General features: G+C 40.9%; 2 protein-coding genes and 1 long non-coding RNA gene across 8 annotated transcripts in view; 2 read left to right on the plus strand and 1 right to left on the minus strand.

Annotated features, from left to right (window-relative positions):
* LOC144327549 (uncharacterized) overlaps positions 1–20,912 on the plus strand; it is a 164,208-nt gene extending 143,296 nt beyond the window's left edge. The window contains exon 2 of the long non-coding RNA XR_013392681.1: positions 14,538–20,912. This is a non-coding gene — a long non-coding RNA (uncharacterized LOC144327549). The remainder of the gene's footprint in view (positions 1–14,537) is intronic.
* GGACT (gamma-glutamylamine cyclotransferase) overlaps positions 1–26,509 on the plus strand; it is a 49,390-nt gene that overhangs the window by 11,306 nt on the left and 11,575 nt on the right. For 3 of the 5 annotated variants that reach the window (XR_013392679.1, XR_013392678.1, XR_013392677.1), the window contains exons 1-2: positions 5,212–5,730; positions 7,003–7,131. Coding sequence is in view for 2 of the 5 variants with exons in the window: in XM_028728220.2 (XP_028584053.2) it covers positions 5,248–5,721 (474 nt within the window). In the remaining 3 variants the exon portion in view is untranslated. Of the gene's footprint in view, positions 1–5,211; positions 5,731–7,002; positions 7,482–26,509 lie in introns of those variants that run through there. The other 2 variants (XM_028728220.2, XM_077927690.1) reach the window with 1 other exon arrangement.
* The window catches only part of PCCA (propionyl-CoA carboxylase subunit alpha), a 225,965-nt gene continuing 207,533 nt past the window's right edge, over positions 8,078–26,509 (minus strand). Inside the window, exons 22-24 of one of the 2 annotated variants that reach the window (XM_077927685.1) lie at positions 25,791–25,931; positions 11,455–11,532; positions 8,078–8,447 (exon numbers count right to left, since the gene is read on the minus strand). In XM_077927685.1, coding sequence (XP_077783811.1) covers positions 8,379–8,447; positions 11,455–11,532; positions 25,791–25,931 — 288 coding nt within the window. In that variant the 3' untranslated portion in view covers positions 8,078–8,378. The remainder of the gene's footprint in view (positions 8,448–11,454; positions 11,533–25,790; positions 25,932–26,509) is intronic. The other variant, XM_077927686.1, reaches the window with a different exon arrangement.

The raw sequence follows: 26,509 nt of genomic DNA on the forward strand, positions 1-26,509 counted from the left end.
GTTAGATCCCTTTCTTGTTTGGTATCAACAACAGCAACAAAAAATTAAAACAGATTACACTGCAAAAAAAGGTGTCTAGACATTCCATTGTGGCAACTTTAACCTGGGTTTAAGGTGCCATTTGATGAAAAGTTTCTAACACTGGTTGTAGCTGCTGGAGAAAATATGGTCAGAGAGGTTCTCATCTCTATATGTGGTGAGATTGTCTGAAAGTAGTGACCTACTGTGATATGACCTGTAGGGGTGTAATAAACAAACAAACAAACAAACAAACAGGAGGTGACATTATGCCCATTGATGATGCTCCTAAATATTTGGGATTGAAAGAACAAAAATACCCTGCATAAGCCCTAGATATGTTTCATGTTAGTTGCAGCATGGATGGGATTGATTAAAAATTGGAAAACGTTTCACGTTAGGTGCCTGGTTGTAAAGGCTATGGCAAAGAACCAGGCAATGAAACTGACATTTAACATAAAGTTGGCAAAGGTGATGGGCTACTGTGCAAAGTGGAACTTGTTTGCTGCATATATGAAGGAATGCCAATCCAATTTTGCCATGCTTTTGCTACAGACTTTAACACTGACCTACAAGAGACAAATAAGAATAGAATCCAAGACATAGAACAAAATAACAAAATAAGAGCACAGAATGTTTAGCAGAACCTTTGCAGATGCGAGGAACTGTTTCTGATTTCAGTCATGAAAGCTCTCCCTTTAAGAAACTTATCCCTCCCCCCACAAAAAGTATAGCTTCATATGCACAGTAAAGAAATTGCTTAATGTAAATGAAGCATATCTTTTGTGGGCAGATGCTGTACTTACTATGGAGATTTTAATGTGCATTTTCATTTCCCCTTTTTATATTTTAACTTATTAACTCTGACAAGTAACCTCTTGGTTGTGAACAATTTAATTCACAATTCACTTTTTCTGATTCAAAGTGAACATGAGTGCCCTAATCCCCTAATGGGAATTAATTGCATGTTTCAGTGCTTAACTCTGATCCTCTCTCAATTCCCACTGGGACAAGTTTCTTCCTAAAGGGTCTGTGTTTGTTATTCAAAACACAATCTGAAAGATAATGATTTTTTTTTTCCTCCCAAAGAGGAACTGGAGCAACCCAATATTAATGTTCTTTCCTTTGTAGGAGAACAAGCTGTAGCCTCTTAACCCATTTGATGTCATGAAGGGTAAACATACAATGCTGAAAGTGGATGAAATATCAGGGCAAAACAGGGTGGCATTTTGGAAAGACAGCACCATGGTTTTGAGAGAAGAGCCTTGTGTTTTCGTAAAATAGTATTCATTTCTACAGCACTGAGGTGTATAAGAACAAAGTCCTGGTGTGTATTTTTTTAAAAGGCAGCCCTTTGACCCAGTAAGCTTAATTTTCTCTGGGAATTTTTCAGCAGTGCTTTTTGAGTGTGTAAAGGGTTTCACAGAAACGCTGTCAATTTCCATAGTGTATGAGGAGCTGAGCCTGATAAATTTTCCCTGCCAACCTTATTTTACTGTGTTTTATTTCTATCTCTGTTCCTCCAGGAAGCTGAAGGCAGTATATATGGTACTCTTCTTCCCCTTGTTATCCTCCCAACAACCTGTGAAGTAGGCTAGGCTAGAGGCAGCCAGTGGCATAGCTTCATGCTCTAGCACCGGGGGGGGGGGGGCAGAGAGCAGGTGGGGGCAGGGCTGGCGCACGTCCTGGGGGGCAGGGCATGCTGCCTGCGAGGGCAGGGTTCCTAGCACAGGCGGGGGGGGGGCAGCCGCAATGGCACCCTGCCGGGATCACGCTGCTGGGAGAGGTGCGCTCCCCCCGCACTCCTCTTCCTCCGCCAGTGGAGCCAGCGACTGGCCCAAAATTTCCTTGGTTAGCTAATGGAGAATTTGAATATGCCTCTCTAGCTATAGACTAAAACTCTGATCATGAGTCCACACTGACTCTCAACTAGGGAGATGGGAATGGAACCAAGGACTGCTAGGGTCATGTTTGTAGGTGCTACACTGGTAATTTCCAGATTGTGTGTCAAGAGAGAATGGCTTGTGAAATGCATGTGAAATGAATTGTTAAAGGCTTTTGTGAGTCCTACATACTCCCTGGTAGAGGCAGTTGCTGGGACTCTGTAGGTTCAGACCCTCCAAGTGTCCTTATTTTCCAGGGACAGTCCCAGATTTACAGAAGCCGTCCTGGTTTCAGATTTGATCCTGGAGTGTCCTCCTTTTCCTTAGGATGTCCCTCTTTCCATAAGATAAATGTTGGAAGGTATGGAGTTATGTGACCCCAACCCAATGAGATAATTAATTATACAACCTTTAGAAGACATCTGAAGACAGCCCTTTATAGGGATTTTAATTTTTTTTATATATATGTTGGATTATGATTATTATGAAGAAATAGGACATCTCTATTTTCATTGGAGAAATGTTGGAGGGTATGCAGGTTTCACAAGTATATAATGCCTACTGGATCACCCCTGTCAACATGCTTGTAGACAACTATCTGAGAAATCTTAAAAAGGTAAGGAAATCAGGACGTACCTTTGGAGAAGCCATCTTAATTTTTTTAGTCTTAGGTTGCTTCCAGACAGAGCTCCTTGTGCTAGCCAGGTCTTCTGTTTATAATGTTTGAATTGAATTTTAGTTGACTTTGCACACTGTTGGGAGTAGTGCACTTTTTTGTTTCTACATCTATGCTGTATCCACACCAGTGCATGTGACATCATTGCTGTGGGTTGGGCCACGTGCTGCTCAGCACATATTCACTGCTAACTCTTGTGGGAGTTACTATTTTATGAGCCCATTCTAACTTTTTAAATTGAGCTTTTAATTACAGCTAAAATAATTTCCCAGTTTTTTATTACATAAGAGTGAGATATTTATGATGTTACAACACCATAATCAGAGCATGATAGCATTATGGTGTTATAATCATGCTTTTCATCAACTGACTGAGGGGGGACGACCCAAATTGGGTCATTAAGTGACACCCATCACAAATGTTATAATATGTGCTAAGTGGCAATAGGTTCACTTTCCCGATAGGTCATGGCCCACATCAAAGCCACACCCTTTTAACAAGAATAGTGCTAAAGACATCTGCACTGGGGGAGGCTGAGCAACCCTTCTGTTCTTCTGAAATTTGAGGGAGTGGGCATGAGAAAAGACTGTCCAAGAAGACAGAAAAATTGCAGGGGAAATACAGGAACACAATAATTGGATGTCTTCTCAGATAGTATTTTGTGAATGCCCTGTAATTAGGGAGCGAGTGGAGCATGGCCATTCCACACGAAATGACTAGACTGGAAGCACAGTCTCTTCTCTATTCTATCACCCTGGCTCTCTTAATCTTAACAGTCTCTGAAAGTAAACCTCTTGAACCACAATGATGAAATGTTGCTCTGCTTTTTAGTCAGAAAAATATGCACTACATCCCTCAATAAATAAATGAACTGGTATGAAAGAATAGGAAAAAATTGAATATGCCTTATAATGATCCTCTGTGTAAAGTGAGGGCCAGGTGTCCTGCTCACCTTCTGAAGATTTTCTGCATCTGGCAATTAAAGACCAAACTGCTGTGTTGGGGGGGGGGGAGACTGTCTCTCCTAGCAGTTCATGATAGATAGCAAAATTTGGGGAAGCATCAGATGTTCTGGGCTTTAGTTGGACAGAAACATCATGAAGGGAGGGAGAAAGGTTCATCTGGGAGGCAGAATACTTTGAACAGTAGCCAAGGAATAAAATGGAAACCTTTTCATTACTTTAGTAAATTGGAGGCTCTTTTGCCCTACACTGGGAAAGCTGTTCCCAAAATAGAACATCAAACTAGTCAGCCAGGTGTATTGCAAAACACTAGCGCCACACTCATGCCAAAAGCTAGAGTCACAATCTGTGACAGACATCTCCTGGTGAGAAACATCAAACATTTTTGGAAATGGTGTAATGCAATGAAGGCTAGGTCTTTGGCAGGATATGAGCAGTGACCATTGTGTAAGCCTTGCAAATTTGACTTTTGAGGAAGCTGAAATTCAAAGCTGGAGTAAGAATTAGGGGCTTGTCTGACCAAGAGCCGAGAACATGGCTGCCCTTGAAATGAGGCATTTTACAACCTCTTGCATCAGCCCAGTCCCCCTTACATGGTGAGATTGATGCCGCTGACCTGAAGGTTGGAATTGACTAAAGGTTGGCCCTCCCAGAGTGTGTGTAGAGCTCTTGACACTGTCGCCCCCGAGTGTCCTGGGTGGCATTGGGGAGCCTGTTCTACTCCTTGCTATACCTTGGGATGAAAAGGGATGTGTGTGTGTCTGTGTCTGTGTGTCCGTCTCTTTCAGACTGTAAGTGGTCTATAAATGGAAATAATAAGAATTAAATGCACTAACCCCAATGGGGGGGGAGGGGGTTTTTGGGAGCGATATTTAAGTGACACTGACTTTGTATCCTTTTCTCTACTTTCAAAAGTGGTGGTGTATTTCACACAATCCTTTGGTGGCTTATGGATTTCCAGAGCTGGTCCAGTATTTTGCTGAATAGTCCAAACTTGCACACACCCCTCCTGTGAATTTGTTTTAATATCTGTTGGACCCAAGGAGGTAGCATTGTTAAAATAACATACCACCTTTGCATTCACAGGGATTGTAATGATTGTGTTTTAGAATTATTGATCATTCATTGACTTTATTCTAAAAATGACTTTTTAAAAAAATAGATTGCTTCTGAGACATATTGAATACACAGATTGCAGGGCAGGTACTGTACATCATGTACATGAAGGCCTGTCATAACTTTTGGTAATGAGTATGTCAACTGGAATTTATATACAGTAACCAAACAAACCACATACATGCTCACTTGCAGAAAGAGTTGGGTTGTACATACATGCTGAAAACAATGGGATCCTGAAAATGGTTGCTTAGATTAGATGGCCCTGTTCATAACGAATCTTGTGACCCCATACACTATTACATGAAGGAATTGGACAGTGTGAACTGATAACTGGAGTGCTTGCTGTTGAACAACAAGCAACTGTTTCTTATTTTTGCTATGATCTTTGCTTTCTTCCTTTTGACACTTGTATTGTAAATTATAACTGGAGTTAGAAAAATAGCCAGCTTGTATTCCTTGGATTGTTTTAAAGCAACCGTATTTGCTAAATATTGCTGTAATAACAAGCTTTTAAGGAACAATGTTTACGCAAAGTGCGATAATGTATCAAGGCTTATTTTTGTTTATTTCAGTTCCTTTCGTCAGAGGAATGGTTCGTGTCTTTGTCTACGGGACCCTTAAGAAAGGCCAGCCCAACTACCCATACATGATAAATGGTGCTAATGGGACAGCCAGATTCCAGGGCAGGGGGCTCACAGTGGAAAAATACCCCCTAGTGATTGCCGGGAAATACAACGTTCCTTATTTGCTGAATATCCCAGGAACGGGACACCGTGTCACTGGAGAGATTTATGCTGTCAATGACCAGATGTTGCAATTCCTTGATGAGTTTGAAAGTTGTCCAGACATGTATCAGCGAACCCCAGTGAGAATTGAAGTAGTTGAGCAGGAAGATGAAAGTAGTCCACCTGAAGGGACGCCAGCTGTTAACAGCATCCTGGAATGCTATGTGTATAGCACCACCACTTACCAGCCAGAATGGATACATCTCCCTTACTATGACAACTATGATTCCTTTGGGAAACACGGGCTTCCATATGTACTAAGAGAAAGCAGAGATTGAAACTGGAAGGTAAAAGCTGATATGGACATATTATCAAGACGTTGAGTAAAATCTCTAGCATTTTTACAGAAAGTAAGCACTAATGTTTCAGACCAGAATATCAAAATATTGGCCTTCAAGCCAATATTTTGGGGTCCAGTCAGGTTTTCAAACTAAACTTGCCTAGTCATGCAAGATGCATGGATGGTGTGTCTTTAATTCTGTAGTTCTCTGTTTAAAACTTGATCAAGAGGTGGAGGGGGGAATACTGTTTTGCAAAGCAAAGATAAAATACTGCAGTATTTCTAGCAATGTACTGGGGGATAAAGAACCTCCAGCTTACAACAAACTTTTTGCATTACTGTACAACCTTCACATAAGCAAGGAAATGGCCCTTGTAAGAGATCCATTAATCAAGCACTGTGAGACAAATGAGTTCGCTAAGGGAATTCTCTTTGCTGATGCCCTCAAAGTCCAGTCCTCTGGCTTTCAGGTGCTCTAAGTGGGCATAGAGGGCAAAAATGATGAGAGCATCAGGCTCTCATGATATGTGGCATTGTTCTGGAGTGGCATTGCTCTGGAACAACAAGTTAAAAACTTAAGAACAGCCCTGCTGGATGAGACAAAAGGCCTACTTAGGCCAGCATCCTTTTTCTCACACGGGCCAGGCGGATGCCTATGTGAGACCTACAAGCAGATCAGAAAGGCCATGTACCTCTCCTGCTGCTGTTCCCAGCAAGTGATATTAGAGGCATGTTACCTCTGATCCTGCAGGCAGTATATCACTAGCATGACTACGAAATCCATGAACTGAAATGAGTTGACATCATAGTGCTGCTAGGAGCCAGATTTGTCAAATGGGCCTTAAGAGCTCCAGAGAAAGTTATGGTTCAGGAATTGGAAGGAACTAAGAATATTGACTCATAAAGGGAAGTCCAAGTGATGTGGAGTCCTCTGCTTCTTCATTTATTTGTCCACCTTTCTGGACATAATAGTTTCTATTCATTAAAAAGGTAAAGGGACCCCTGACCATTAGGTCCAGTCGTGACTGACTCCGGGGTTGCGGCGCTCATCTCGCTTTATTGGCCGAGGGAGCTGGTGTACAGCTTCTGGGTCACGTGGCCAGCATGACTAAGCCGCTTCTGGCGAACCAGAGCAGCACACGGAAACACTGTTTACCTTCCCGCTGGAGCGCTACCTGTTTATCTACTTGCACTTTGATGTGCTTTTGAACTGCTAGGTTGGCAGGAGTTCTATTCATTAGGTTTTAGTATATTTACATTCTCCTCCTGCTTGTTTCAGCTCCATAAATGACCACAGACTACTGAACAGAATCAACAACCTCTTTTCATTTATAGCTGAGAATTTTGAAATATGCCAGCAGGGAAGAAGGCAGATTCTCAAGAAAACTGCAAGAAAGCAGTTTTTAAGGTTGGTTATATTCCTTAAGTACCCAATGTGACCTTGCTGTACAACTGAAGGGCAGAGCAGTTCTTGATATTAATTAGACACACAATGCTACTTCTACTATTGTATTAATTATCCTACTATTTAAGGTTGTACACATACAATTGCTCACTTATGTTCATGTCTTTGTTTCAGCTTACTCTCTTATACAGTCCATTCATTCTTTTGCTTTTGTTAGGCTTCCAAGTAAAAATAGGGTGATGGCAGATTGTTTTAATTGTAGAGTGATAGTGGTATAAATGTTGACAAAATTCAGTTTATTAATTTTTGACTGTAAATAATGAGAAAATTTGTAATAGATATTTTTTAAATTGTGTACATTTGTATTACTTAAAACATTTGTCATTATTATAGTAAATTAAATCTAGATGTGGGGACTTGCTGTGTGGGACACCACTACAGTCACAAGAGTTATGACAGTGCATGCACCTGGTGTGGGGTGATAAACAGGATCAGGCTAGGGTCTGTTTGTTCTCATGATGAGCTTCCAGCCCTACTTTCAGTAGGGAGCAGCTGCACTCAGGAGTTCCCAGTTGGAGGCTCCTGAGTAAAACCAACCCCCATGGGGCTTGCATTTGACACCAGATTTAAAAGGTACTGAATACAAATGTCACTTTCCAAGGAAGAACTGGGAACTTCCTTAAGACTCATGATTGTCGCTTTGCAGTCATATCTTTTCCTGCCCCACGCCTGAGGTCATATATAATGTCAGGATCATTGTCAGGTTTAGTTTAGCCCATGAGCTAGAGGTTCCCCATGCCTACTGGCCAATTAAAACTCACCCTTTGCTTATTTTTTATAAAACTGGTAGACAGGTAGGGGAGTTAGTACAAAGTTATTTCTGTTGTTACATGTGGAGACCCAGTTTTAGGTTAAAGTACCAAAGTTGTGAAGGCTTTAAATGACACAGTTTATATGCAAAAATGCTTTTATTAATTTGTTTGATAGCAGTAGAACTGCAGAAGAGAATTACAAATCCCTTATGTACAGGTATTTATAAAAGGAGTGATATGAGATCCAGAGGCAATTTTAAGTTCAGTCTCAGCAAGGTAAACCATATGGACCCTTGCCTCTTGTTTAAGATAGTTTAAAAAAATACCATAGCATCGTTTTAGTTTACATAATTTGCTTGCTACCTTAATGTTCATTTGAATTTGTGGAGGAACATAGAAGGTGCTAGTCAATTGTGGCAACATATGAAATAAATAGTTTCATTCCAGTTCCACAAGCTCATCTCCTTCCCCGACAGTTTCACCAGCTTTGCAATGTACAGCTTTCACCTGCAGCGCAAAGGAAGAAAAAAATCAATTTGATTCTGAAAACAAGGCCAAGAATCTTTTTTTAATTGCAGTTGGCTGTGCAAAGAAAATAAGTGGTAGATTTCCATTTTAAAGACCTTATAAAACATGAAACAGAAAATCTAAAAAGCATGTTCTGGAACATAATCACACATTGCCCAAGTTTTTAATTGTGCTTGCATTCTATCCAAAACACTTAAGAAGTTTGTTTTTCTGTGTTTGTTTTAACATCTGGATTTTTTAAAGGTGATTTTAAAGGTGAATATCAGACAATTTATACACTATTTTAAAATAGCGCTGTGCTTGATGCTGGTTTTGTTTGTTGCTTTCCATTGACACAGTTGTTTAGCATTTTTATTGTCAATCACCTTTGGTGCTTGTGCCAAAGTAAATCTACGAACTATGCATTTTGGAGCACAAGAGGTTTGGTTGGTCCCCCCACCCCCAACTGTAAATGTCATATAACAATTTCTGTAGAAATGGGCTTTGCCCAGGACCAGTATGAGGAGCAGACTGCCACCGAGTCTGTCTGCTGGAGACAGAGAGTCAATAGTGCCTTCCTCTAGTGGGTGCTGCTAGAAGAGGGACTCAGGAGCGGAGGTGAAGCCACCATCCAAACTCTGCCCTCATATGGCACACAGGGAGAAACAAGCTGTATCAGAGAGGCGCTGATGCAGCTTGTTCTTCTCTCTGCATCTTTAAACTGCTGGACTGTGCGGTTGCCCTTGCCTCAGCCAAGCAGTTAAAGGAGCACCCAGCCCCGGGCTGGCTCTTGTGAGCTGGTGGCTCCATGAAACTGTGCAGCTGAGGGGAGTGCGGGTGCCGCTCCCCACAGCAAGCAGTTAAAGGAGCCCAAACGCTCTGCCTGCTCGCACCGGGGCTGTCTCAGTTGGGGAGGGGGAGCCTTCCTGATTCCCAGCTGAGCTGCGCAAACAAGCTACCGTATTTTTTGCCCTATAGGACGCACCGTCCCATAAGGCGCACCTAGTTTTTTTGGGGGGGGAAATAAAGGGGGGGAAATTATTTTTCCCCCAGGCGTGGGGCTGGGGCGGGGAAAGCTCGAGCACCCCCCGACCACAGCCCCCAAACAGGCAGCTCTCTGCAAGCCGTGGGAGCGCTCCCGCTGCTTGCTGAGAGGTGCGCGAAGCCTGGACGCGCTGAGCTGAGCGCGCGCAGGCTTCAGCATGCAGGCAAGTCTCTGCAAGCCGTGGGAGCACTCCCGCTGCTTGCGGAGAGGTGCGCGAAGCCTGGACGCGCTGAGCTGAGCGCGCGCAGGCAAGTTTCTGCAAGCCGTGGGAGCGCTCCCGCTGCTTGCGGAGAGGTGCGCGAAGCCTGGACGCGCTGAGCTGAGCGCGCGCAGGCAAGTTTCTGCAAGCCGTGGGAGCGCTCCCGCTGCTTGCGGAGAGGTGCGCAAAGCCTGGAGAGCGTGAGGGGTCAGTGCGCACCAACCCCTCTCGCTCTCCAGGCTTCAGCGAAAGCCTGCATTCGCCCCATAGGACGCACACACATTTCCCCTTCATTTTTGGAGGGGAAAAAGTGCGTCCTATAGGGCGAAAAATACGGTACATTATCCCAGCCCACAAGCGCCTGGGTGAAACCACCTCAGCTCTCATGGTGAGAGCTGGGGTGGTTTCAGCCGGTGCCTCATGGGCAGAGACCAGTGCAACTTGTTTTTTCAGCATCACGGTATATCACCAAACCACGAGGTTTTACTGGCGATATACCATGATGTTGAAAAGCTGGTATCGCCCAGCCCTAATACACACACTAGACAAAAACAAACCCAGGCCTCTTATAAATTGCCTACCAGGAACTGTTTTGTACCAAATAATGTATTTTCACAAATCTTCTGTAAACAAGAACTACTGACATTTATCTATACGTGAGTATTGCCCTGTCTGAGTATTCAGTGTCTATGCGCAATCACAGTCATGTGAGGAACAGCAAGGGCACACTGCCAAGCCCTATTCCTTCTGGCACATCCTCATCTGCTTTTTTTCATCCCTCCATGAGTTGAAGAATCAAGTGCTGAAGTGGGCTGCCTCCTGTACTTAGGGAGGCTCCTTGTGTTGTTTAGAATCCTGATTACAAATAGACACTGAATACTCAAGTGTCTTCAGGGCTTAAAAATGGGACTTGCACTGTGCCTGGTAATTTAGAAAAAGCAAAAGCAGAGATGACACCTCCTAAGTATTTTGCAATATCCTAACAACCTAAAGAACCTTGTGACTACCTCCACTTACCCACTAGGATGAAGCACTTTTTAAAGCTTGGCACGTGAAGGGGCAGTGAACTGTTTGTTTTAAAAAGGAAGCACTGCTTGTGTGTAAAGTTTTGGCCATATGCTCTGCATTGTGGTCCTAAAGTCTATTTGTGCATGACATGTTTTGGGACTGCCTAGCTCAGGGGTCAGCAACCTTTTTCAGCCGTGGGCTGGTCCACCATCCCTCAGACCATGTGGTGGGCCGGACTATATTTTGGGGGGAAATATGAACGAATTTCTATGCCAGTTCATAACCCAGAGATGTATTTTAAATAAAAGGACACATTCTACTCATGTAAAAACACGCTGATTCCCAGACCATCCGCAGGCCGGATTGAGAAGGTGATTGGGCCACTTCTGGCCCCCGGGCCTTAGGTTGCCTACCTCTGGCCTAGCTGAACAATTAGTGAAATTACAAAGGCACGGATTCTGATTTCTAGGGCCACAATCCAGCACAAGCACACCGGACCCAAAGTGCATCTACTGTAACTCTATTGGATTGTAGCCTACCTAGGCCAAATCTGAACAGAAAGGCTGCAGCCAAGACAAATAATTCTGAACATTTGATAAAAATTTGTGAAATCAAGTATGTGCGTCACCACACAGTTACAGAACAGTGCAATAAGGTTCAAGATTGATGCCAATAATAAAATCTATTTTCAAAAATAAAACTTGTGCTCAACTTGACAAGTGAGATAAAACATCTAGTAGTCTGACTGGACATACCTTGCCAGTTTTAGCAGCAACCAAACTGTTCTGCATTTTCATAGCTTCAATCACACAGACCTCCTGACCTTCTGCAACCTGGTAAAAGCAAAAAAGATGACATTAAAATGCTAACGATATTACAACCTTAAAGTCAACAGGAAAATTAACACAGAAACGTCTTTAAACAAAGAAAAAATACAATTCTTATCCCATGTGTAGATCCTTTCTTAATTCACCTTCAGATTCTAATGCTGATATGCACCATATGATGTACTCTGGTCTGCTAGAAACTTGAGTTCAGATCCTACAGATATGCAATTCTTGAAGAGGCTTTAACCATCATCTAATTCCCACTGTATAAAGAATACGGATTCTGACTCATCAAAGCTGTGCATGCAGTACAGAAAACTGCAAACACAGGAAAAATATGCATTTTTTGAGGTTGGCTAGAGAATTCACCTTCCCAAGCATCTCAGCTTACAAGTCAAAGTAAAGCAAAACAAAATACATGTTTTAGTCCTTGTAAAGAAAGGATCAGCAATTGCATGCACGAGGCCTGGTGAAATTTCTAAAGTAAGAGAAGCGCTTGCTTGGATTACTTGTCCTCAAAGAGCTTTAGAGCCCTGTGCAATTCCTTGTGTCTCTTCATTATTAAGAAAAGCAGACATTTGCAGACCAGATGCAAGTCTTATGGAATCAAAATACCACCACCCAGTCTCATATTCAGAGTAGCACTCTTACTTTCTGTTTCTGCCTAACTTTCTGTTTCTGCCTAGCTGAACTCTTAACAAACTGTTCACATGCTCAAGGTAACCAGTGGATCCATTGTGTACCTCCATGGATTTTTTTTTTAAGCCCAAAAAAGTTGATCATGTGAGATAAGCACATCCTATGCCAATGAGGCAAGCTCCCTCTGTCTGAGAAATACGCAGCTTTACAGGAAGTTATTGTTATTTATTACATTTGTTAGTTGCTTTATCTTGCCCAAGGCAACTCAGAGCAACCTACAACCAAAAAATCTAGCCAGTTTGCATTGCGTGAAGTAACTCTCTGTTTCCTTGGGTCATTTCCCCCTCAAACATCACAATTTAAGTGTGACTTTCCTTACTTCTTATCTGAAATTAACTACATGCTTCAGAGCCCACAATGAAAGATCATTTCCACTAGAGATTATACTATTTCCAAACCAGCGATGGGAGCAGTTTGAGATTCTTCCTATACATGGTCTGAAATACTAGTTACATGAACTAATACTAACTTTCAATATTATACCTCCCACATATGCAATTTTGTCACTGGAAACACCAAATTAAATAACAAAAGTTGAACAGATCTACTGCATGCATAAGTGTATTTGTCACACTAATTCTTACCACCATCAGACTTCATATCTCCCATAAAACATCTGCTAAGTGTTCAAGTACTTGTTCTATGTTGCCCCTCCAATAGAACCTCATTTCTTTCATCCTGTCTTGACACCTACATACAATACCACCTCCATGTAATAAGCATCAATTACATCAGGAGTCAACAACCTTGTTAGGGCGATGGTCACGATTTCAAAAGAGAGAGACTATGGTGGGCATCACATGTGTGTGGTAGCTCTCCACTCCCCATGGGGTAACACCCAGGCCCTGATTAGGTGTGAAAAAATGAGCTTCTATAGGCTTCTTTTAAGCCTAATCTGAGCAAGGGGATGGGGCCCTGTGGGCACCAGGGAAGGTCTCTCTGTGGGCAAAGGTGCCACACTGGCAATCTATGCATTGCACTGTGTGTACATGAAATAAACTGTGCAGAGAGGAGTCACAATCCACAGCCTTCCTATGGAAAACACACACTGCAATTTTATTGAAAAGTAAGATGTAAGGTTATATAAAGGAATATAGCTTGATTCTCAAGGCTGTTGCTCAAAAGTGCTTGTTCCACATCAGCAAGAGAACAATAGACTGAATCACATTGCTTCTTTTGTTGACCTGGAATGAACCACCCTCAGCTGTTGGGACACTGTAAGAGAGAAGTGGCCTCTTCACATATAACAGATTTCCACACACACTTCCTATATATTCATGCCTGTGACCCTTGCCACATCCCAATTCCAGCACCCTCAACCACTCAAGTCTCCTATTTTACATCCTCACTTGCTTTCCCTTATGTCTGGGCACCCTCACAGAATACTGATGGCTGAAACTCATTCCTCAAAGCCCATTTTCTTTGTGCAGCTTTTGGCTGCACATCTTAGCCCACATCTCAAACCCCAAATAAAACTGCAGTTAATCTCATGCTGCCCCTGGCCTCCTCAGTCAGCTATGCAGTCACGTGTGATAGGTGCACACACACCACCACCAGTTTTTTCATCGCATATACATTAAATAGGAAGCACCACACACTTTTCGCCTCCTTGTCTTCATAAGAACCTAAGAGGAACTTGCTGGATCAGGCCAATGACCTATCTAGTTCAGCATCCTGTTCTCACAGGACTAGGTTCCTGTGGGAAGCTGGCAAGATGAACATGAACACAACAGCAGTCTTCACACACCTGTGATTCCCCACAACTGGTATTCAGAGGCATTATGCCTCTGACTGTGGAGGCAGAACATAGCCATTGTGGCTAGTGGCTGTTGTCCAATAATCTATAAAAGCCATCCAAGTTGGTGGCCATCACCATGTGCTGCAAAAAGAAGTTCATGGCATGTTATGAGAGACAGTCCTAAATGGATAGGACAATGTTGAGTACGAAATTTGTCGTGCAAAAAGGAGAGACCATAGAATAGTCCCATTCCACATGTTGACTTAACCCAGGTAGAATATGAAAGCACATCACTGTTACCATCTCCTATGGTAACATAGGTACTTTTTTCCTTAAGGGGATGCCACACAGCTCAGATGACAAAAACATGTCAGGATCAATCACAGGAGAGTGAATTTCCTCCATTACAAAAGGGAGCTAAGATTTGAGTACAGTGGTACCTTGGGTTAAGAACTTAATTCGTTCTGGAGGTCCGTTCTTAACCTGAGACACCACTTTAGCTAATGGGGGCTCCCACTGCCACCATGCTGCCAGAGCACAATTTCTGTTCTCATCCTGAAGCTCTTAACCCGAGGTACTATTTCTGGGTTAGCGGAGTCTGTAACCTGAAGCGTCTGTAACTTGAAGCTTCTGTAACCCGAGGTACCACTGTAGTTTATTTCCATCCTGAGCTACAAAACAAGAGATATGTGCAAGTACATTAGAGCGAATGTGTCGTATCAGGCTTAACACTGCACTGATACATGACATGGGCATATAGCATTAGTGGAACTAGGTTAACTGATGAACAAGAGAAGCATTCCGGCATAAAAATTCCATTAATGTGCAAATACTGCCCTTTCACTATTTGGAGTAGGCCTACTGTTCCCAAACTTTCTCAGAGAACTGTCAGAAAGCTCAGGAGTTCCCCTAAGTTTTCCGAAAGCTTCAAAACACAGGACCAAGGGGATCTCCCTATCCATCTTACATCCTTCCCAGCCTTTGCTGTCAGAGGTCTCCCTTTGCCTCCCACTCTCAGAAATATTCCCTGCTCTAGAAGTGGGCTTTGCAAGATGAGTTTGATTTATCTTGTCACTGGTGAAGGTTTCCTAAGTGAGAAAAGCCTCCAGTTGCCAAATTCTAAACCATCGCATGTTCTAAACTGCAAACAGTGTGCATGCTAGATGGAAACAACATAATTTTCTGGGCTTGTTAAAAAACCTATACTCAACCTCCTGCCCCCACCCACAGCAACAATTTCCTAAAGATCCAACCACACATTTCTTTAAAAAACTACACAGATACAGAGGGTTGTCTGATGGGTTCCTCCTGAGAACCTCTAACTTTGTTCCCTATGTACCCCTTCTCTATCCAAACACGTACTCCCCAAAGGTAACTGGGAATAGTATTCTTTAGCAAAAACCTACCCAGCAAACCCTTACAAGAAAACTAACTTATGCTAGTTCTCTGTTTTAGGTGAAAACTTTTATTTCCATAGATACTCAATGTTTAAATACTGTGGCATTATGTCTAATAATAGCCAATTTATTTAAAACGGCTTTAGGAGAAAGTGTCACTTAAGCACCCACATTAATAATTGTTCTTTATGTCAATCCTTAATGTCTCCTCCCCCACTGTGTTGCAAAACAGCAAATCCTAAAATTAGTCGCCAATATATCTCCCTTTCCTCTTTCATTCATTCTCTTGGGCTTTGTTCAGTTTCTTTCACTGCATAATTGTGTGTATCTTTTTGCCTGCCTGTATTATTTAAGCCGGAAAATGAATATCTTCGAGATCTCTAAAATATCCTCTTTCCTCATTTAAAGATTAAGTTAGGCTTTTAAAAAAAATTCAATAACTTTTCTACACTTCTAAAGATTCTGACCTGGAAAAAAGCAGAAAAATCACACTGTACAGGACAGTTTGCAGTAATCAAAAATAGTTATTATTTAAATTTCTCTTTATACTTTTAATCATGGCTTCAGTGGTGACCTCAAATGGGGGCAGGGGGAAATCAAATAAAATCCACAGAATTCTTACTCATCTGAGGCCATTGTAATTGATTTCATCCTTAAATTCTCTAAAAACACAAAACAAAATGCAGAGGTTCATTAAAATGGCTTTTCAGAAGAAAGAAAATTGAAACTGCTGGGATTAAAATTAATATGAAAACAAATAATATTTAATTTCATTGTTCATTGACTAGGAACGAAACTGCATTTCATTCCCAAAACAAAGTGTAACACACCAAGTACACAATGGCTTCCTGCATCAAAATTCTCAAGATTTCCATTTGAAAATTATTTCAACTGTTTATCTACCTGTTTAAAGAAAAATAGGAATTAGAGAACAAAAATTGGAGTTGGTGGTAACCATCTGTTTAGATAACAAACTTTAGAACTTGTACCGTCTCGAAAGTTATAGGCAACGTACTAATGAATGTGATGTCAGGGCTCCTTGGCAAAATGGAGGAACTTTTAAATCTATTTTCACTATGCACAAGAGAGGAACAGGAATATTAATTCTTTGCCTGCTTATATTCAGAGGTACAATGAAGAGAGCTCCAATCTGAGGGCAGGGCCTAAGAAGAGATCTTTGTGGGTCCAGTCCACTCCCTGAAGACTTTTGTGAATCAACTGATAAAGACTTAATGATTGTGACAGGATGTCTTCAATGTTAGGCTTACAAAACAGTCACAAGCCCTGCAAGTCTTTCTGATAAACCCAATCGGCACTGATGTATTTCTCCACTCTCTCTAATTGGTGTAAAGTTTGCAGATCTGAGTCTCATATCTTTCACCCAGCTTGCTGCGTCCTCTCCTTTGACACCGGGTCAAGGTTCACATTCGCATCCGATTATCAAAGTGGCAGTCATTAAGCAAGCAGCCTGCCTTGCACCAAAATGAGTTTGCTTGAAGGAAAAGAAAGCTCGGCCCATTTACTCAGCAGATTTTAGCATTTTAAGGAGGCCCAAATGTCACACAGTATTGCTACGTTCTGAAGAGTTTCAGACATCTCCAGCTGATGATTAATTGTGAGTGATGGGAAATAAAATCCAGTAAAGCCAGCTGCTTGCCATGGTCGGCAAAATTACTATAATGGATATAGGCTGCCAATTTTCCAGTTTTACTGGCAAGTCTTCCAAGTGTAATTAAGGGAAGTTATAAATGATATGGAAATCTATCAAGTCCCATTTATTTTCAGAGGACTTTTCCCCCAGGGACTTTTATCTTCAAGCTTATAGTTTGCTTTGTTGTGCTAATGATTTCAACCACTTCTTATTTCTGTTAAAGCCCTCAATATCCCACCATAAGAAGTTAGAACCACTTCTTTCACAAAGATTTAAAGAAACAGAAACCTCTTAAGGTCATTTGCTTTCCCCCCACCTCCTTTCTTTTTAAGTTGGGACCTTGTTTGCTTTGTGTAAACTCCATTTCCAAATGCTGCATCTTTCCTGCAACAACCTTGAAGAAATGGCCAAGATTTTGAGAGAAGGTGATTGATTCACCCACTCCTTAGAAAAGAAATAAAATGCCGGCCTTGTGAAAAGGGGCCTTTGATGCTAGACATTTAGCAGAGGGTGGTGTTGCTCACTAATGTCGTTTGATTTGGAATAAAAGCATGAAAATGATGTGCAAGGGCCTAAAATTGGAGAGGTAAAGGATGAGTGCACCGTATTCCATTTCTCAATTTCATCCTTCAGAACCACAAAATGGGGGGTTATACAGTTACTGGATGAGATTTACGGTAACAGCTGTGGTCCTCCCACACAAGGGAAGACCTTCTAATGGGGTAAGGTCTGTTTTGAACAGACGGGGAGTTACAAAACAAGGTTCCCTATTAAGGATGAGCTCTAATATCCCTGGATAAAGAACACAAGAGCAGTAGTCAGATTGCCTTTAAGAAACCCTAAACCCTACATTTTGTTCCTTCCAAGACACACACACACACACACACACACAAAACAAACCTGGAGCTATTTTAGAAAGTGCAAACTGTTCATAAATGACAGGATGCAAATGCAAGAGAAATTTTCCCCCTACTACTCTCTAGCCACTATAAAGAATGCACAGGAAACTGTGCCAGTGGCATATGGCTTTCTACTGTGCTAAACATTCATACAAAAGACAGGTTCATCAGTCATTGGCGTATCTGGGTAAAAAAAATTAAAAAATTAGCTCCTGATGGATGTTATTTAGAGCTTACCTGCTGCTAATACATTACCAGGGCTGGAAACCCACATGACATTGGAACGGCAGACCATGAAATACAGCACGTGCAAGAACATACCATGTTTGCCAGCTTATCCAAAATAATAAATAAGCTATTTAAACCCCGTGCCTAACATTGGGCCCGCTGCAAGGAACCCTGGGTCAGTCCTACACAGGCCAATTAATGCACAGCATCTGCTGCACAGAAGCAGCGCACGAAGCACTTCCGAATGATTTCAGCAATTAAAAGAAAACTGTTTCCTGCCTGTTCTGACAGCAACTGTTTCAATGCAAGAGTGAGCATCAAATCATTGTGTGCAGCTGAAAAAATTAAGCCTCTTTTTATGGTGGGGGGAGGAGGAGGAAGGGGGAGCATGGAGATTTCTTACGGTATAGGATCCTTCTTTTGTTGCCCTACATTGTGTTTTTCTGCCAAATTAGACAGAAGGCTCCCAGGACTTGCAAGGCCCTCTACTGTATCACCTTCTGGTGCACTGGGGCTCCCTAAAAAGCTGGATCAATATCAGCCCTGCTGACTCGTCTGCAAAAGTGAAAACCCTTCCATTACATTTTTTTTAAGAGACCTTTATCATTTTCGAACACAGGTGCTTGAAAAGGATATATTTGAAAGACTCACGGAGATGAAGACGAGGGAGAAGTATCACACACAACTTTATGGGGGGGGGGAGGCAAAACAATGGGGGCAACAATTGGACGAGACCTTGTGTCTCTGAGCCAGTCAAAAGCACAGTTAGAATCTTATTTTAGCACCACCCTCTTTTTGAACTGAAAGGAAAGTGCACCAAAAGGAAAGTCCCCAATATCTGTATACACTTGTACTTGGTTGTGTTGCGAGCGGTGACAATAGAATGTCAATACTCAACTACTGATAAGGCATAATTCTTGCAAAAATTAAGACAGACAAGGTCATTCCAACTGTGTCAAACATGTCCACACTACACAACCTGAGCTAGACAAGGAAAAGAGGGTGGGGGTTGAAGATAACACACCGTTTTAAAAGTCTCAACCCTACGCATTGAGCATCGTGCATTCTATACATTTATATCCCCATCCTCCCTCCAAGCAGCTCAGCGGTTTTGTCTTACTGGTGTCCTTCAAGGTTCTCCCTATCTCTCTGACTTGTTGGCATCAGACACCTATGTAGAAAACAAAATCAAGAGGATTCAGCCGTGACCGAATTCCTTGACATTGTCCAAATCTGTGTAAAATAATTAGTGCCATTTCCCCCTTCCATCCAAATTAAATTCTGAAACAGGAGCTACAGAGTTGAAAATATAATTAGCAGCAATTAACAGTGCTTGACAGACGATTATTAAACTTTTTACGCCACACTCCTTTAAAGAATGAATTTCGGTAGAGCGCATCCTAGATTTTCTGACCCTTGATTAATCAAAGGTCAGTGACGTTCCCCTGACAGCAATAAGAACCAATCATTGTACCCCCACTTATCCAAAACACAAGTGCTCCCAGAGGTTCTAGAAATGTCTAGATTTTCCTTTACAATGATGGACTAGCTTGACAGTCCTGTTTTAGGAATATTGCAAGTCATCACTGAGTACTGAGGAATGTTGATAAGTTTTGTGGGGGTAGTGAAGACCTACCTGTATCAAACTACGCCCTTATGTATTCAGATATAAGTTATATTAAATGCTGCTACTACCACTACTAATAATAATTTATAATGATAATATTTCTTTCACCACCACACACCTCAGCTATGGATAAAAAAATAAGCATAAATAAATGTTAACTCCAGCAAATGAAGTAGAAAAACTGTCTGAAGTCTAAACTGTCTGGTCTATTTTATATATATATTTATATATATATGACCCCCCCCCATAGGTGTCAAAATAGGCAGTTCCACACAGGACTGAGTACCTAATTCCAATTTCTTCACATAAGCATCCCTCCCCACTTTTTTTTTTTTTTTTTTAAGTGTCAGGGTGGCCAGGAGTCTAGGTGGTTTTGTGTTTTTTAGTTCTGCATAAAGTTAACACCAGCTGACTAGAATTTCATTTGAATTGCTAGCTCTCCCAGAGCAAAGAACTACGTCAGAGTAAAAGAGAAACTTCTGGGTTACTTACATGAAAATGACAAGTGCCTCTAATCAATATTTGGTGTCCATTAAATTATATCATAAAACTATGTATAAGGCTTTTTTTTTTTTTAAAGTGCAGCTTAATTAACCGTTCCATTCCTATGCCTTCCCTTCCTTTCATTGTTTTACAAAGCACTGCTAATTACCAAAGGCCACGAGAATTTATTTCAGACTTTTAAGAGCTGAACAGCCAGCAAGGCATTAAAAGAAAAAGGGAGGAGGTTACAAGCAACAAGTAGTATATTAAAAATATAACCTTACATTTTACAAGAAATCAGTCGCCTGTGGTGTGCTTAGTGAAGTGAGGGGAAAAGAGAGGTTTGTAAGGTGTTTTTCGGTTTGCTGCGTCTGAGCATTTTGAAAGACAAAACAATGGCTGGACATTATCTGTAATCTCAGCAAGACATTTTTCCTAGTCTTTTTAAATTGAGTGTTATGGAGCAGAATCGTGTTGGTCTAAAATTAAATATGTCTGAAACCATGAACCTACTATTTGACGAGTAAAGTATTTCATTTCTTCTTTGACGTAACAGAACAAATTTCCATGTCCTATTTTATATAAGAGGCTGCTACTTACACACTGTTCAAGCTTGCTAAACACTTTATTCAAGCCTTTTCGGAATTAAAATTTATCTGTGAAATAGTGCAATTCTTATTTTGAAACCTCATGTCGTATATCACACCCTCTTGATAATACTGAAGTGTTTTCATACACGTTTAAATAAATAAGTGCACAGATGCAGACTTTTCAAATGCAAATTAGAATTAAATAAAATAAAAACACTACATTCAAGAGTTCTTTCAAGTTCACATTCTAAATTATTTTTCTAGCACATATATAAAAATACATTTGGAAGATCAAATCAGTTTAAAAAGTTTTGGATTTCATTTATTTTTACGGTAATTCTGCAAAATTACTAACACTGTGCAATTATCGATTACAGTTTGCTTACTGAAGAAAAGCAAATTTTGATCCAGAAAAACCTATCTGTATTTCCAGAAAGCCATTGAGATGCTTTATTGAAATATACAAAGAAATTAAGCAGAATTAGGTGGAAAGCAGCTAAAGAGATCCCTTCACGCAATCCGCACTTCCGTTTCACTCCTGACATTTCATTCAATGTTCCCAAGCATTCTATTTGCACATGTGCAAAGGGGCTTTTGCCTGACCTTTAGCTTTCGCCCCTCCCTGCCGCCATGACATATTACAAAGCAGCTTTTGAAACTCGAGAATATTTTCAAAGCCACCTGCAATGAAGAGGGAAGGCCTCAAGGTCGGGGGAAGCCCAGTACAGACGCACCTTGCCATTAGCTTGGACTGAATATGGCTGTAATATTGTATCCCGCTGCTCTGAAATAGTAATGAAGTTTATAAATTTATTCCGACACCACAATCCTAAATGCAATAGCCAGGATTCAAAGAACTAGGTATCAAGGAATCTTTTGAATGGTTTTTTGCAAACCGTATTGGAAGGGGAGGTTGAAAAACTTTGAAATTCAGTGGGGTTGGGGGGGCAGCATTGAGGTGACACCAGAAGAGGACATCCTGTGACTCCTGGAATTGGGTCCACGCTGCTTAGCCACCCATCATTTCCATAACTTCAGTGAAGAAGCCTATTCTCCAGCAGCTGCTCATTCATTCATTCATTTTATTAAATCTGTATAACGCCCTTCACCCACAGATCTCAGGGCAGTTCACAACATTAAATCACAATGCAAAAACCACAAAAAACATAGTAAAAATAAGAACAACAACAAACCAATAATCCCCCCCTCCAACAACACATTTAAGAGGGCACTGCATGTCAATCAGCCCAAGGCCTGGTTGAAGAGGAATGTTTTCGCCTGGCACCTCAAGGTGTATAATGAAGGTACCAGCCAAACCTCCCTGGGGAGAGCAGTTCAGAAGCATGTGACCTCTGGGTATTGTTGTACTACACAGCCAACATGACCAATGGTCAGGGATAATGAAATTTACAATCCAGCAACATCTGTAGGACCACATGTTGCCCATCCCTGCTGTAGATAGTCCATGTGAATGTATGAATATGTTGTGAACTGCCCTAAAAAGTGGCATACAAATTCAATGGAAAAATAAAAATGAAATAAATAGATGTGGGGATGGCAAGGGGCAGAGTCAGCAATGTGGTCTCACTCTTTGGTAATCCCATAATGCCTCCTGATTCATGTGTGAAGTGAGCAAAATTTAAACGTTCTTCTGAGTGCACCCAAAGTAGCTTTATTGATCCCAATCTTTATGCGGCAGTAAATTCCACTTTTTTCAGTAAAATGTATGTAATGTCTACATGCTGTCTGTAAACTATGGGTACCTAAGTTGAAATGATCTCAGTAAGACTTACCCATATATAATTTGGGGCAGAATTATGGTCCTTCAAATAAACAAATTTCTCATGTTAGTTTGTGGCCCCCATGTATGGCCCCCAAATTTCTTCTCAGAAATAAACTTGAAGAACCCTCTCCCCAAAAGGGCTGAGCTGTGAAGTTCATCACAATTGACCCGTCTTTGGAAGCTTTTTCATTGTTGCTAAGCAAGCAATTTTTAATGGAACTTGGAAAAATAAAATAATAACAAAAGCATATACACAGAATTTGGCAAAATAAAGAACAATTCTCACGCACATTTCAGACCAACACCACAAAAGGCAATAAAAAAATGCAAGCCACCAGAAAGCAAATGCAAGCACACTATACTTCCCAACGGCCTAAAAACCTGGATGGATTCAAGCAAAAATGACTACTCAACCTCTGCATCTTATAATGGCAGTGTTTCATTATTTTAGTGCATTTTGGAAAACAAGCCTCCTTGTAAGACACTCTATAGTAATGCGCTAACTCCCAAAATATTACCATGAAATAACATTTACCAATGGTCACAAACAGAAAATTTATGGAAGAGCTACTAATTAGTTTTAGCATAACATTCAGCTGAAAACTTTTTTTTGTCATTTCCCAGTAATATTGTTTCACGCCTCATTATATTATTAGCTGGTAAATACTCTAGAATATAAAAAGGGTACTTAAGTACTCCTTAGTCTGTCTGAAAAGTAGAGGGGGGGGAAACACAAATTCAGGACACATTCAAACAGTGGAACAAAAAAGACTAGTATATAAGAGTTCCCATCCGTTGTTCTCCGAGGCTTTGAACAGCTACAATGAATGATCCTTGTCCTGATGGACAGCCAAAACATGTAAGCTGAATCGCGCCATCTCGCCGCTTATTCAGTCTGGATAGCTGATACAACCTCATCTCCTTTCAAAAAAACTTTTTGACACCAGTCCTGGAAAGGAAGGATTTACGCTAAACTCCCTTTCAGCACCACAAACGTGTTTTTGCAATTAAAGCTGCCCAATTACCATTGACAAGTCCAAGTCGGCAGAACATAAGGCCTGTGCTGTTCAAATGCTCTGCCTCTCGGCGCCTCCAGCAAAAACCCACAGGCAGGGAGAAGGGGCGGCAGGGAAAGGGGAGGGAGAAGCAAGAAAGAAATCTCTCCTCATTATTTAACAACTTGTTTGGTATTGCACCGCACTTCTTTGGGAATGTTTGATTGTATGGGAAGAATGTTTTCCCCATTTCAATTTCCTGGCTGGAGGCCCATCCTCTCATGGTTTTGCTTTTTCATGTACACAAAATATACACAAGACAGATACATAAAAGGATACTTCATAGCATCCTATTTTTCCCCAATTCACTTTAATGTCAGCAGAACAAGGCATTTTGGATAAAAATGGATGGGAGATTTTGTCCTGAAAAAATATCCTGCCACCACACGCAAACACACACACAGCGTCACTCTTTTCCATTGTACTGCACGGAGGAATGACAGAATTCACACTCCTTGTGACAAGAAGAAAATGGCAGTAAGCAGACAGTTTTCTAACCTGCCACTCAGTCGGTCTGAAAATCAGGAATTGTCAGTGACCATACCTGGTCGTTGTATGTGATTGACTATGTTGTTTGATTTGACACTCCTTATAAAACTCTTCCACATAGCATGAGAAAGGGCATCTAAAGATTTAAACAGGCAAAATGTTTCACAGATGACTCACTCAGCTAAGCTCATGAGGAAAAAATCCTGTCCTCCCCCCTTTCAGAAGTAGTTTTTCTAACACTTAACAATGTTGATGAGTTTGCAATTTCAAGCTAAACATTTTCCAGTCTTGAGTGCAATTTTTGTTTGCTTCCTTTTAGTAAGCTCAGCTTCGTCTTCTGTTTACATGTAAAATATGTTTAAAATGGCCTCCCAGTGGAACCTTTTCTCTTTTTTAATTTTTTTAAAAAAACTACAGCAGAGAGTACATCTCAAAAAGAGGCCAAGGTAGTTTACTGGCTACATTTTTGGAGAATCGGAATTAGTTCAATGCTATACAGCATTATCTATTCATAAATTATCCCATTTTTAATAGCTCAAAAAGAACTGTCCGTGTTTTCTAAATGCATACATAAATATGTACGTATGTATGCACACAGACACAAAGTAGTTTTTCTTAAAACACAGCAAAAACATGGACTATGGAAATAGAATATTAAATTAGAAAGATAATATTAAGCATGACATCCATGATGCATAGAGCATATAAAATCATCTCTCAGTTCATAGGTCTCATATCGATTCCTTGGATATTAAGGCATATTAAGAAACAGATCCATCATCTGACAAGTATTATACAGACCTACCTCAACGCACCTTTCTCCAGTCTTTCTCCAGCAACTTTACTTACTCTTTCTGCCCATAGATGTAAATATTAAGGCTCCAATTTTTACTTCACTGATTACGCAAGCAGGGGCCAACTGTAATCAGTGCAACTGAGAATTAAGAAGCACACCTTCATTTTTATTTCAACTCTTTTGGTTCTGGTGTATGTCTATAAAACTGAATGAATAATTAAAGATGACCTTTCTTGTGCTAACATAAAATTATAGCATAATATTAAAGTTAAAGTCAAGAAGATGCATGTGTTTTTATTAAGACTAGCAGCAGCTAGCAACTGAAAGGCTCGGAGTCAAGTCAGACAGAAAACAATTAAGTGTTTATCATGATGAATGTATTTTTTTTTCTTGTCAATATCTAGGACAATATGCCTTCAGAATGAATTGATCATAAAGGTTGCCTTCATCCCTGTAGTGATTTCAGCTGAGTTCCCCCACATCCAAAATAAGTTCCATGCACATTCCCTATATACAGCAGTATCCTTAAAGTAAGTTGACCTGTTTTTTCTAGAGTAACCAGAGCGTGGGAAACTTGATATATTACATTGCAGCAAGCTAAGTTTGCAAACGAGTAGCCGCATGACAGGAAACCAAAACCAGCGTGGCTCCCGTACAAGTATAGATGTAGGATACTCATGTTTGTAAACATGTACTTGCCACATTCACAAGTGCACATACCGAAACATCTTCAGGCAAGACCAAAAAAGAAGTGTGCAGATTGTCCCTGATTCTCCAGTGAGGAATATTCTTAACTGGAACAGATACAAAGGGCAAGGAATTATCTTACCATGTCTCCAGGCTTTACGGAAACTGCCACCACTGCTCCAGGCATGGGCGATCTCAGGATGCTGGAGGTATCCTCCACCACTTTCTCTGGCATGTGTTTGCTGAGTTCCGCAGCAAGCTTGGTCAGAATACGTAACTTGTACTTGGGGCAGGAGAGAACAGAATGAAGATAAATGTCACAAAAGCAAATCATTTTTATTTTATTTTATTTATTAGACTTATATACCACCCTTCATCAAAAGATATCAGGGCTGTTCACAAGGTATTATCAAACAAGTGTCAAACCGTAAATTTATTAACTAATCAAAGAGGTACAAAATATATATAGTCGTTTATAGGGACACGTTTCTATCTAGCATATGCTGTATATGTGGTTTGGAAATGGACAGGACTTTCTTCTTACTATGTATTGAAAACATTATGTGTGGAGGAAATTAACCTATTTTGTTTTTAAAAAATCAGTTGAAAGCACTGCTGTGAAAAATAAGGCTTACACATCTAAAAGGAGAACACTATGTTTAAATCCTCATGCTTTAATATTTATATTTTATTAAAGATCTTATGAAGTACAATCCAGCATTTGTTTGCAACCTTGAATTGGCACATCGCAAACTATATTTTTACAGATGTTCACCAACTGGAAATATTTTGTAATTTCTCTACCTGCCCACACCCTTCCCTTCTCCCTCTACAATGCATAACTTACTATCTAAAATGGAT

Source organism: Podarcis muralis, chromosome 4, assembly GCF_964188315.1.
Source record: "Podarcis muralis chromosome 4, rPodMur119.hap1.1, whole genome shotgun sequence".
Lineage (NCBI taxonomy): Eukaryota > Metazoa > Chordata > Lepidosauria > Squamata > Lacertidae > Podarcis > Podarcis muralis.